This window comes from Cheilinus undulatus, linkage group 18 (genome assembly GCF_018320785.1).
Source record: "Cheilinus undulatus linkage group 18, ASM1832078v1, whole genome shotgun sequence".
In the NCBI taxonomy this organism is placed as follows: Eukaryota; Metazoa; Chordata; class Actinopteri; order Labriformes; family Labridae; genus Cheilinus; species Cheilinus undulatus.
The window spans coordinates 34,006,828-34,020,840 of NC_054882.1; the positions used below are offsets into that span (position 1 = coordinate 34,006,828).

A 14,013-nucleotide genomic window follows, 5' to 3' on the forward strand; every position below is an offset into this window, starting at 1 on the left:
CACATACTCCTTGTGATGAATGGCTGCCAGGCTATTCAGGCTGTCTATGCCCTGGTTATTAAACCCTGCTTAATTGGACTATCAATCACCAAATTCCACAGGCTACTCTGAGGTTTACTATTCCAGTCACGTCTGCATCTATCGGCCTTCAAAACATCTGAATATTATGACAACACGATACAGATATGAGCACTAAGAGGCACAACAACCACTGAAGTTTAAAATGACAAGGTCCCCATGTAACAAGGTCCTCAGGGTCTCAGGGATATTTTCTAATGGACAATATTTGGAGTTCTGTGGATTTGGGCATTAAAGGGGAAGATCTTGTCTAATATATGCATTGTTGTTTAGCACAGACTTCAAATTCCCTTAACAAAGCATCCAAGGAGGATGAATGTGAAAACTAAAATGCAATAATTCCTGCCAGGCAGTAATGTGACTCACATAAACTAGAAAAGTTGAGGCAGCCTCTTCTGGCACAAGAGGGGCAATCAGCTTGAGTCATGACTCACCTGATGGCATCATCTGGACAACGCACAGTGACTCAGACCCCTCATGAAAGGATACAGACTTACTGTGTAAGCAGGAGAGCTGCCTGTGCAGGCACTCATTTTGGTATTGTTACCTGCCATCTTCCCAAAAGAACAACAGAGAAGTGTTGTCTGTCAGCATCTGTTGCTAAAGGGGGTTGAGAGTGCATGTGTGCAAGATAGAAAAGGGGCGTATCTAAGTGTACCATGACCTAGTTAAACTAGCCTGCAGTGTTGTGGCTATCAGACCTGCAGGTGTCTGTGGGCAGAGTCACAGAGTTGGGTGGACGAGGGGGTGTTTATTTGTGCATCAGAACAAAACTAACATAAAAGAGAAAAATAGAAAGTCAAAAAAGTTAGAAAACAAAATGCCATCCCTCTCTGACTGATGCATTCTTCCTACTAAAAATACTCCCTCTCTTCTTTAACTCTCCAGGCTGCTTAATCCCCACTGATTTTGCATAACTTCTTTGCCACTTTTGTCAAAAATCACCATCATACTATAAGATAAATTACCAATGGTACACATGGACAGCTTTTAAGTACAACCCAAAATCCAGAAACACTGGGGCAGACGAACATTGGGCATAGATACAGTTTTTTACAGCCAGTGGTTCCTCTATATATAGGTTTATAAGATTTGAAAATCATTGCATTCTGTTTTTATTAACATTTTACATAGTGCCACAACTTTTTTCAGGGTTGGGGCTCTGCCTAATCTTTATTTAAACTTAGTCAGTAGTAGATGACATGTTTCTCAGTTTGTATTATCAATGGTTTTGAGAGGACCCACCTAAAACATGATTTGTTCCTATTGGATGAAAAAGGGCAGACTAAGATGATAAAGGTCCAAGAAAAGCAATACAAAGGAGAGATTAACATATCAAGGATGTCCTGTAGTTTGTCTGTTTTTAGATCATCTTTAAGTTAGCTGTGCCTCAGGGCCCTAAAGAGTTGCGGAGGAGTAGCGGTATCTAATGGTGGTTCAGGGAGCACAGTGGACCTCTGCTGGCGCTATGCTCTGTTAACCTTGCAAAGCAGATGGGTTTGCCAGACTCCATGTCTGTCATCAGGCAAATCCATCTTGAAAAGCTCCAATCCACATTGGTGCCGAATCAAACACTGTTTGGGACAATAAGCATCATTTTAGGAGATCAAGGCGGTAGTGACGGGTGGGTTTTAGTTGTATTCAAAGCCGTTTGCAATGGCTGCCTCTGTGCGGTGAATACCTTGGATGTAGCTTTAGCATAGTGTCAGTTTTGCCAGGACTAGATCCTGTTTCTGTGTAAAATAAATCTTTCTAAAAACACTCAAGTTTCTTACTCTTCTGCCGACTTGCTTTGGTATGAGTCTGTGATCATTACGGGGGAAATGATTAGTTATTGTGTGAGTGGTTGAGTACAATGGCTGCTAGTAGAGTGATTAGCTTGGAAGTAGCCACAGCGGGAGTTGCTGCGGCACTGAAAGCTTTTCATGAGAGAAAAGATGTTTTCACTCTTCTCCCGGTCTGCCTCAGCACGGGTTTGCGATTGTTACGGGTGGGGTTTACCAGTATATCCAATGGTTGTTGCTGCGGTTGCTGTTAGCGCAGATGTAGCTGTAGGAAAATGGCAGTTCAATCAGAACTGGACCACATTTCTTTTTTAAAACAAGTGCACAGAGCAGATATTTGATATTTGATAGTGTTTTGATCTAAAATTCAGAGGTTTTGAGGTTATTCTATACATGTAATAACATTTATTATTGTATGTTTACACATAAAAGTGTGTACCGATTCACATGTACCGGGAATTGGTACCATAGTTCAAATGTGAAAGGGAGGGTTAGGGTTAGGGTTAACCAAAGTCAGATGAAAATCACAATAAAGCATATGACTGATCGTAATCGTATGAAAAATATTACACTAATTATGGACCTTAAATAATCGAATAATCGATTGATCAGACATCACTAACTTGAACACATTATGATGGCATTTTATTAACACTCCCATAATAATCTTTTTACGAACCAGACTTCAAACACATGATAACGTGACGCCAGTTGCCTCATTTTCAACAAATGAGGATTAATACTTTTAACATACAGGCATGTTACAAAGTTTGGGAGATTTTACCACAGCTGATTTCAGTAGAGGATAAGGAAGATAACTGACCAGCAGCAGCAGCAGATGAGTTGACAGAGTTTTTTTTCAAGCAGACAGTCAAAGATATTGCATTTCAGTTTAATTTGATCCACAGTGCTGATGTGCTTAATACTTACTGGGTGGCAGCTTACATGGTTAACCTAGAGCACACACACAGTTAGTCTCTCAGCTGCAGAGTGATCACCTACTAACTACAGGGGATCGGTCTTGTTGATCAGCAATCTATTGATCAGATATTTTCTAATAAAACTGGACCATAGTGACTGGTTGGAGATGAACCTACTGTAGGTGTCTCTCTCTGACACTAATGCTGTCACAGCCCATATTAGCCAGTTTGTGCAGATAATGATCGTCTCTTTTTCAAAATAAAGGCCTCCTCTTTGGCTTGGCTCAACATGCAGGGATAATATACTCCAATGATATAGTTCCCAAGCAGAGTTGACCTTCTCTCACCACAAACCCATCAACAAAAACACATTCAGTCAGAACAACTGGAAAGTACAAATTACATTAAGAGATATTTAGAAGATTGGATTGGCAATTTCTGAGACTCCCTGCCATTGTTTACTTTTATTGCTCTCGGGGGACTTTGTCTCTCACTGTGTCCTCCACACTTTAAAACTTTGCCAATAAATGAATAAAAGCTTTATTCTACTGATAATTTACACAGGGCTTTATTTACAAAATTAAACAGAACTTTCCAATATCATCCGACTTCAGGCAATGATGAGAAAGAATAAAGAATTAAAGGTTGACTGCCAGAATATCACAGAGGAAGTGGATGGTGTTGTAATTCAGTTAGCAGAAAATGGGGGGCTATTACCACAAACACTTGTTATGTTGTTTTCAGCACATTATTCCCAAGGTGATGAGAAATGGAAAAGCAAGGTCAACTCCTTTTTTGGTTCTGTCCCAACCCCACTCAAGTGAATGCACTTTAAGAATGATTTTTCAAACTAAAAGACCATATTTAAGAGGTCAATCATCAAACTAACACTGTTACTTGTGTTCCTATGAGACTGTTGCAGTTGTTTGTGTTTGTCATATGAAATATCACTGTAATATCAACCAGTCCCCTCCAGAGGACTGAGCTTACCTATGACAGGAGGCTGCATTTGCCCCTTTGACATCTTTTTGCAACAATGTCTGAAAAAGTTCACACATTTCTTTGCCCTCCAGCTCAACAAGCTATTTGCTTTCACTGTCTTTGTAAGTCATGTCATCACTTGGTAATTTTAGGTCTTTTTTTTATTGACAATACTATGTGGGAGAACTCCTCAGGCAAACTTGTCTGCACTTGTGATCCTCAGAGTGACCTAACAGAACCCGAGCACAACTAAAATGATACGAACAGAGCCAGGCAGAGTACACTCTACACCATCTGTATTCGTCTCGTAGGGATCTACTCATCCTATATAATGCATCATATGTATCATTTTCACATTTTGACAGAATACCAAAGAAACAAAGGCACATTTTGATCAAAACTACTGAAAGGAAGTCTAAGGAGATGTTAACAACTGGTTCCCTACCTGTGTTTATCTTGGAGGTGATGCGAGACAAGTCAATGCGACGTGAAGGGCGTACAGGTGCCTTTGTGATGCTGGTTTTATGTCTTTCCAAAGGTTTGCTTATCTTTGAAAGGGGGGCAAAGATTCCTAGAGAGAAAAAACATTTAAAAGGATTAAAACCACACAGAGTCTATAGATTTCAGTTTCTTGGTAAAAATGATGTTACTGAGTATAATCTCTTCTGTTGTTTTTTATCCTTAGATTATGACTGTTTTCTAGCAATTGATCTGAGTCCACAGAATATTTCTCCAAAAGTCTTGGGGATCATCAAGATGGTTTTAGGCAAATGTGAGATGAGCTTTTGTGTTGTTTTTGGTTGGAGGTGGTCTTGGTACTCTCCCATGCATGCCGATGTTTCCCAGTCTTTCTTATTGTTGAATCATGAACACTGAACATAACTCAGTGGTTCCCAATTAGGCGTTTCAAACTGGCAAGCCAGTTTCCTCAACCTAAATTTTAACTGGGCACATTCAACCCCCCCCCAAAAAAAACAAGTGATCTGGGCATCAACAGAATTCCAGGTGAAGCTGGAGAGTAGAACAAGAAATAACAAGTTATATGCCGAACTTGTAGAAGAGAGAGAGAGGGCTGGGTTCACCTGAACACCAGACCAAATAATTAATTAACTCCAGAAACTGAAGAAGGAATACCAGAACAGAAAGAAAGACTTGGACAAAAGTGGAGCTGGACGTGGTGATACATGTCCATTATGTCCTCTGGTTCCACTTAAACTGGTGTGAACACAAGCTGATTCACCAGAAAGCACCAAGGTTCTGAGACTCCAGAATGAAGCCAGAGCCAGAACCAGAACTATGTCTGTTTGAAAGCACTAAGTGGGGTGTGGACCTTCAAGGGGGGCGTGGCAGGGCTAAGCAACACCAGGTAAAGGCTTCAGCACTGTAGAAGAGTCACAGTTCATTGATGTCACCTCAGATTCAACCATGCAGTTGTAGTACAAGTCCAAGACATGGTCTGCATTTTGGATTGGAGGGGAAAAGGAGCACCCCTTCTGGGCAGGAGAGACACCACACTCCTCCCTTTTTGCCACATACTACCAGTGTGAGAAAGATTTTCTGCTGTTGCCTCTATCAAGAAAAAAATACAGATCAAAACTGAACATCATATGAACTGAGAATGGCATTCTTACAACTGCATAAAATTACTTCAGGACTGGGAGTACTGATCTTAAAAGATGCTCACTGAGGTTTTTTTCTCATGCAGCTGTTCATCTTCAGAGAATCAGATGTTTACTGATTTTTATGTTTAAATTATTTTAGTTATTTCTACAAATTCTTTTAGGTTTTTTGTGTTTTAGTAAATAAAAAAAAGATAGGTTGATGTTCGCAAAAACGGTAAATGACAGTGTTTGTCATATGTTTACACATTTTCACATGTAAATAGTGATGCTGAGTGGTGGAGGGGCCTGAACATATTTCAATCTGCCAAAGGGGGGCTCTGACAGGAAAGTGTGACCTGCAGGTCTGTAGATGTTGTTCCAGGCTCATTTGTGACCTCCTGGATCAGTAGTTGATGCACTCTTGAGGTCATTTTGGTGGACCGGCCATTACATGAAGGTTTGTGACTGTTTTTAGTTTTCAACATTTGTGAGTAATGGCTCTCAATGTGGTTTGCTGGAGTACCAAACATGACAAATGGCTTTTTAACCCTTTCCAGACCGATAGATGTCCATGACTTTGTTTCTCATTTGTTCTTGGATTTATTTAGATCCCGGCATGATATAATGCTTTTTAAGATCTTTAAGCCTCTCTGAATTGTCAGACATGTTTGATTTAGGGGATTTGTATTTACTCTGGTTATCTTTGTCTAACATCAAAATCTGTTTGATGATCTGAAATATTGAAGTTTATCAAATATGCAAAAAATAAGAAATCAGGAAGAGGGCACATACTTTTCACAGCATTGTAATCTGCTTTTAAACAAGTGTTTGAAATATTTTAACCAAAAATTAGATAAAAACACCTGCTTGAATTTCAATATGCTTATTTCTTTTACCAATACTTTATAATATGTTGCCCAAGCATTCAATTATATGCAGTTATCAATTTTAAGTGTGAGTGATTTGATATACAGTACTTATAATTGCTTAAATTTCCAATCAGTCATTTTACTATTGCAAAAATTGTTTTTGAAACACTTTAACCGATAAAACTGTTGAACTGAGCTTGATTCAAGAAATGTATGACAAATAAGACAAATGAATAAAACAGAAGGAAAAACACTAATTTGAAAGCATTCATTGTAATGACAGTTTGTAAATAGGGCAAATCCAATAGTTTGTTAGATAGCATTGAACACAAGATTAGACAATTTAAGTCCCATAGAGTCATTACTGTGAAGTAAGAGATGAAGCATTTGGATGAGTCTGTGTGTTTGCTGACCTACCATGTTTCATTCGACAGGTGAAATACTGAACGCCTGCTACCGAGCCATCGTTCTTTCCCTCCGGTTTGTCCAGCTCCACTCCGGCCCACAGACCCCCCGAGAACTCAGTGCTCCCACAGAAACGCAGAGTGCCAACCTATTTACACACAATTACACACCACAGAGAGTGAAAACAACTTTAAACACTGTGTGAAAAACAAATCAAAATGAAATCAAGATATGCAGAAAAAGGACTGCGCTGTGAAGGAGCAGTTTGGGAAATCATTACATCCTCATGCCATGCATTATGTCAAGGGCAGAACCCCTACCAGGCACTCAACAACAGTCTGATGCATCAGTATGCAGTAAAACAGAGGAGAAAAACGATTAAAAGGGGAAAGGAAGATAAAAGCGTTACACTGCACCAAAATGCTAGAAAGATAATACAAATTTTGATCAGTCAATCCCAACAACTCGCTTCACTTTCTTCTGTTCTCAGTGCGGTACAAAAAGGTCTATTAATGGATGATTCTTCCAGAGAAAATGTCCAACAGAGCTAGAATTAGTATTTTCTTATTTCTAACATGACTCTGTTTGCATCTATGTTCAGTTTTCTTTTCCATTACACAGCAAAGGGACACAGCAGATGGCAGCTCCGAAAAATCATATCTGTTACTTTTGGTTACAGAGGTTTTAAAGCTCTCATTGAACACAATAACTGAAGAAAGGCAGGGCTCAGTTTCTTTCAGTCAGCAAATACTAGGTGACTCAAAGCTGGTTCTGTATCATTTCGAGCAGAGTTTTGTTTGATATGAGATTGTTAAAACCTTTGCTTCTTCTATCTCGTGTATCCAAATGATGCAATATTCTTATTTCAAAATTGGCTCGTACTGAAACTACTAAAACTTTGGGTCTTCAAGCTTCGATGAGACATTAACCCACAAATTCCTGACATAGTGTCTGCAGCATTGTGTGATCACCTCGGTTAAACTCTGACCAACGGTCGGGGCAGCTAGAGATGGAAAATCATGTGAGATCACAGGAGTTCATGCAGGAATTTTGAGATCACAGAATAGCAACTGAGTCCAACATTAGAGTAGTGTAAAAACATGTTACTTTGTCTTGCTGAGGTTGGTTTGCTGTTCATTTTGAAACTATTCCATGAAATTTTTGCATGTACGATGGTTAAGTCCATTAGGAAGTTATAAGAATTATGTTTTCTAGCAAGGATGTCTGGTGACACTCAAATCCAGACATTGTCCACCTAAAAGAATTGACCTTTCTTCACGCATGGTGACATATTGCCACTGTGACTCTCTGATGGCCTGTGCCACAGGAGGGGACTAATGTTGAGTCATTTGGTTCACAAATGGGAGTACATGCATTGTGTTCTCTAAGTGGATTGATGTGTTGTGGCAGCAGCCTCTGCAAAGAACAGACTCTGTGCCTATATTGAACAGAGCAAAGAAAAGTGGCACTTTTGGCACACACTCTAGACAAACCAGAGCACACGGAGTTGCAAAGACTGATGAGAGAAAGTGCTTTACTCCGTTTCGTGTGCAGATTGCTGTGTTGACAGAGTATGTGGAATTTGAGCGTGATGGTGTGCAGGAGTTTGCCAGCAGTGTTAAGAAGTTAAAAGTAAGAAAACACCCTGTATTTGGTGACAAAAATGTTTTTACTGTTGCTGTGCTATGGAGAAAGGCACAATTAGATTTTTACTAAACTGTGTCATTACAATCTTGTATCAAGACAAACTATTGGCATACATCAAAACCCCTGATGGTAAACATGACTTTGCTTTCATAAAATGAAAAGAAAGGCAGAAAAAAGACTAATGAGACTGCTCTAAGTTCAGATATTTCTATCTTCTATCTATCTATCTATCTTCAGTATATAAACACAGACAGGGCATCATTATCATGATTTTTTCCTTTAGATTTGCTGACACTTTTTAAAGCCTGTGATATAAACGTCAGACATGTTTGAAGATTCTTTGAGCTTTGAAGCTTCTTTCACACTGTTTATTCCCAGCTATTTCCACCATTAAAAACTGCTTTCAAAATGTGTGCATGAAGCAGGTTTATTTCTGACAGTAAGGATAATGCTAAACTAATGGCTAGCAATGGGTTATCACCATGTAGTGACACCATAAACACAATTTATGTAAACAAGTCAGCCTCTACCCATTTTCACTGCTTTTATCCCCCCGATACAAACACATTATCCTCATAGTTCCCCCGAAATTATTTTGAGCCTGGGACAATCAGACGAGTATACAGTGCTGTAAGTATTTGCACCCTATCTGATTCCTGATGCTTTCGCGTATTTATCACACTTAAACCAATTTTAATATCTTACAAAGGCAACTCAAGTAAATACAAAATGAAGTTTCTAAATGATGATTTTATTTATTAAGGGGAAAAATATCCAAACCTCTCTGGCCCTGTGTGAAAAAGTAAGTCCCGCCCCTTGGTTAATCATGAGTTAACTGTATTCAACCACAGTTCTTGGAGAGCTGAGTTCAATTTCACTGGCCACACCCAGGCCTGATTAACACCTGATTTGTTGAATCAAGAAATCACTTAAATAGAAGCTGTCAGACAACGTGAAGTAGACTACAAGGTCTCAAAAAGAAACGCATCATGCCACGATCCAAAGAAATTCAAGAACAAATGAAAAACAAAGTGATTGAAATCTATCAGTCTGGAAAAAGGTTACAAAATCATTTCCAAGGCTTTGGAACTCCAGCGAATCAGTCAGAGCCATTATCCACAAATGGAGAAAACTGGAAACAGTGGTGAACCTGCCCAGGAGCGGTCGGCCAACCAAAATGACTCCAAGAGTGCAACGACGACTCATCCAGGAGGTCACAAAAGAACCCAGAACCACATCCGAAGAACTGCAGGCCTCATTGGCCTCAGTTAAGGTCAGAGTTCATGACTGAACCATAAGAATGACACTGGACAAAAATGGCATCTATGGGAGAGTTCCAAGCCAAAACCAAAGCTGACAAAAAAAAGAGCACAAAGTCTCGTCTCACATTTGTCAAAAAACAACTTGATGATCTCCAAGACTTTTGGAGAAATATTCTGTGGACTGACAAGACAAAAGTTGAACTTTTTTGAAGGTGTGCGGCCTGTTACATCTGGAGTAAAAATAACACAGCATTTGATAAAAAAAACATCATACCAACAGTCAAACATAGCGGTGGCAGTGTGATGGTCTGGGGCTGCTTTGCTGCTTCAGGACCTGGACCACTTGCTGTGATTGATGGAACCATGAATTCTGCTGTCTACCAGAAAATCCTGAAGGCAAAATGTCTGGCCATCAGTTTGTGACCTCAAGCTCAAGTGGTCTTGGGTTATGCAGCAGGACAACGACCCAAAATATACCAGCAAGTCCACCTCTGATTGGCTAAAAAAGGTTTTGGAGTGGCCAATTGAGATGCTGTGGAGTGACCTTAAACAGGCCGTGCATGCTCGAAAACCCTCTACTAGTTAAAAAAAAAAAAATTCTTCAAAGAAGAGTGGGCCAAAATTCCTCCACAGTGATGTGAAAGACTCATCACCAGTTATCACAAACACCTGACTTCAGTTATCACCGCTGAGGCTTCAGGGGGAAATTACTTTTTCACATACTTCCAGATAGGTTTGGATTTTTTCCCTTAATAAATAAAATCATTATTTAGAAATTGCATTTTGTATTTACTTGAGTTGTTTTTGTGAGATATTAAAATTGGTTTGATGATCCGAAACATTTAAGTGTGATAAATTCAGGATTCAGAAAGGGGACAAATGCTTTTTCACAGCACTGTATCTCTTAACCAGCAAAGAATTAGTTATTCAGTCTTCTTTCAGAAATCCCACTTGAAAGAATAAAAAGGGTGGTTAACATCAACCATTCGCTCTTGTATGCAATGGAACTGTACAATTTAAAAAGCCCATTCAAATACATAAACTCCTTAGCCCTGGGAGAACAAAACACACTCCCTGAACTAATGAGAGCCATTTGTCAGGATCTCTGTCATTTAAGTGAAGTTATTTAGAAAAGATTACAATTTCTTTTGTGCCACAGGGGTCATAAAATCAAAGCGCTCCACAAAGCCATTGTACAGGAGCTGTACCCAATTCTAACTCAGCGAACGTGTGGGAATAAGGGTGCAATCATGAAGGGAATTTAAATTACTAGTAAAAAAAAAGGGAGGCGATGTCATTGTAAAGTGACAAGATCAGAGGTGGCTCCAGTTAAATTTTCCAGAGCTGTAGCATAGAGGGACTCCAAGAGCTTTCTCCACACATAATAGACCCTTTTTTTTTGCTCCATATGCGACCTTAGTCTCATAGCAACTGTAGCAGTGCTACCTAATATTAGACGACTATTGCCAGGGCCGAGTTTTTTCAAGGTGTCTGCGAAATTGTGACATTCATTTATTTACTTCATTATTACCTTTTCAGGACAACCTGGGCTATCAGAATATGTGTGCTGCAGATGTCAAATGCATGTATCAAAAACAAGATCAAGTTTCAGAGAACTTTATACAGATCACAGCCAGATCAACAATGAACAAGCCTTCTTACCTCTGCATTTACTCCCTACAGCCATCCTCTATCAGGTGAAAAAATAATCACTTTATAACAAACGCCCAACAGAAAATATCACCATCATTTATCTCCATTAAACCAATCCACATGTCGCGCATGTGTGGTATTCCAGTGGGTAAAATGCAAATGAATCCCATATAAGAAGTGCAAATGTCCTCTTTCGTTATTTGGGCCATAGAGGGTTATTTTCTTATTTCCTTTCCAAATTGGCATCTTGTCTCTTGTAGCCCTGATTGGTCGCTATGGCCAAGACAACAGCAGAAGAAATTACAGCATTGTGATTTGGTGACAGGTTAACAGGAAGTTTTCTTTTACTTCCAGTGTTAAAATGCAGGGCTAATAACACTGCTAAGTTTTTCATTGCATAAAACATAGTAAATGGTCATATTATCATGGATTTAGCTATGTGGATTGTATTATCAAAGCTCTGAATAAACACCATGTTTCTAGTTTAAAAAGGTTCTGGAGGGGATATAAATGCCAGGAGCCATGTAGAGATTTGATAAAAGGTAGGCTTCTAAAAAAAATTACTCCACAGAGATCCATCTTATGCATGCACTACCACATGGGGTTGTCAGCAATCCTTTGGGGTTTCTTAGGGTTAACCTCTTTTTGCAAAACAGGCAAAAAAAAACTTTGTTGACGTGCTGCAGGAGGACAGCCAACATTAGTAAACATAAGTAGCATCAGACATGGGTAATAATTTAAAACATTTAACAAGTTTTTAAAAATAGTGCAATCCAACCTTTTGTGTATTTGGCTTTAATCTTTTACAGAACCCAAAATCATAAAAGAATCAAACATCCATCCATCCAACCAGCCTATCCCAGCTGTCATTGGGCAAGAGGTGAGGTACACCAATGACTGGTTGCCAGTCAATCGCAGAGCTGACACAGAGAGACAAACAACCAGGCACACTCACAATTAAACCTATGGCCAATTTAGAGTCATCAATTAACCGAAAGAGCATGTTTTTGATGGCGGAAGGAAGCCAGAGTACCCTGAGAAAGCCAACACATGCACAGGGAGAACATGCAAACTCCACACAGAAAGGCCCTGACTGGGAAGCAAACCAGGAACCTTCTTGCTGTGAGGCAACAGTGCTAACCCTGTGCTAAAGCTAGTCAAATCAAGATGTATTCTAAAATGCTTCAAATAGAAAGGAGCCCGACAACAAGAGAATGTCTAAGCTAGTAACACTAACTAGGAGGATAGGGGCTTGACTAAGGGTTAATCGAAAATTTCAGAAGCAGAAATCACGGAGAACAATCTTAACTATAGTGCAGGTTGATGACTGGTCACTTATTTCAAAACTTTATTCAAGCCTTGAAATTAGGAGTGTGACCAGACTCTTATGGATGTATGTATGAATCATGTATGCAGACTTGATATTCTGAGAGACATTTTTCCCCTTGACAAGAAAAAATTTGACATTTTAGTCTTGTGAGTTCTCATGCCCCGAAATATTGTCACACCCCTACTCAAAATTCAATTACCTCCCCCCATTTTCAGTGATTTTTCTTTACAAGTTAAGAATTTAAAGAGCCCAAATAGAGCAGACCAAGACAAAAAACAAGGGCACACTGAGAGGTTCTTTGAATCACAGTTTTAAAGATCCCCAAGAAGTAAGAACATTAATCTTAAGATTAAGAAGCTTAATTTAACTACAACTGTTATAGTTTGGTATTTTTCATTTGCCTTTAGTCATACTACAGTAAACTGGCTGAAGAAGAACACAGCTTTAACTGGTGTTTATTAGTTTCTGCTGTGATGGAGGTCATTTCGATGACATCATTTTTCTTCTGTTTCTCCTTTCTTTAACAGATATAATTAAGAAGTCATCGTCTAACACTGTATTTAGCTCATCTGTCATAGTGTAAAAATAGTGATGCAGGCATGGTTAGGGTTATGGCAACAGTAGTTACATTTAATTAAAACTAGCACAATAATATGTCAAACTGTGTCTTCAAGATAAACAGAAACTTTTTCTGGTTTAAGTTCACAAGTCTTTTTGTGTGGTTGCAGTAGTAACAGGAAATGAATATGTGCAAAGTCAGCTGCAGGTAAGGAGAGACAGGATGTCAAAGATATTGTAACAATTGCAACAGAGGACTCCAGTGATTCTGAGGCAATTTCACAACAGGGATCGTCTCTTTTTGCTTTGTTGGCTCTCCAGGCAAACTCATGGTGAGCTGGTCCCATGCTGTCACTCTGATGACTAAATTTTCACATCAGTCATTGGAAAATTGCCAGTGTTGTAGAAACTGAACACATTAAGTCAAAGATGTTTCTGTGATTTCCATTTCAGTTTGCAACAGAAGCCCTATGCAGCAAATTCTCAAAGCTGGGCTGTACTGTAAAACCACAGTAAAAAAAAACTGTACATTTATTTTGTCCTATGGGGCCAAGACTCACTGCAGCTGTTCAAAGGATTACACATGGCTTACACCACCTCAATGTGGCTCTGTAGTAAGGTCAAGGAGCCATATGAAAAGTGTCTTTGAATAAAAAGAAGCAACTGAGCAAAATAAATTGGTTTTTGGATGAATTGCTTTGCCCACATCCATAGATGTTTTGATGCGCTGAAAGGAAGGTTTCTGCAATCAAGAGAAGAAGACTTAAAGCAAAAGCTGAAGAAACACTTCTGTAATCATATGACAACACCAGCATGTCTACCAGTCACAGTGAGCAGTAGGGATGTGACGAGATCTCACAAGACTAAAATGTCACAAGATTTCTTATGGAGGTAAAAAATATCTTGTGAGATTTAGGGGTTGTGT

General features: G+C 39.2%; 1 protein-coding gene across 7 annotated transcripts in view; it reads right to left on the reverse strand.

Annotated features, from left to right (window-relative positions):
- The window catches only part of LOC121526194 (CAP-Gly domain-containing linker protein 4-like), a 74,253-nt gene that overhangs the window by 25,119 nt on the left and 35,121 nt on the right, over nucleotides 1-14,013 (reverse strand). For all 7 annotated transcript variants that reach the window (XM_041812639.1, XM_041812638.1, XM_041812635.1 and 4 more), the window contains 2 exons: nucleotides 6,651-6,786; nucleotides 4,209-4,334 (listed from right to left, as the gene is read on the reverse strand). In XM_041812639.1, the coding sequence (XP_041668573.1) occupies nucleotides 4,209-4,334; nucleotides 6,651-6,786 (262 nt within the window). The remainder of the gene's footprint in view (nucleotides 1-4,208; nucleotides 4,335-6,650; nucleotides 6,787-14,013) is intronic.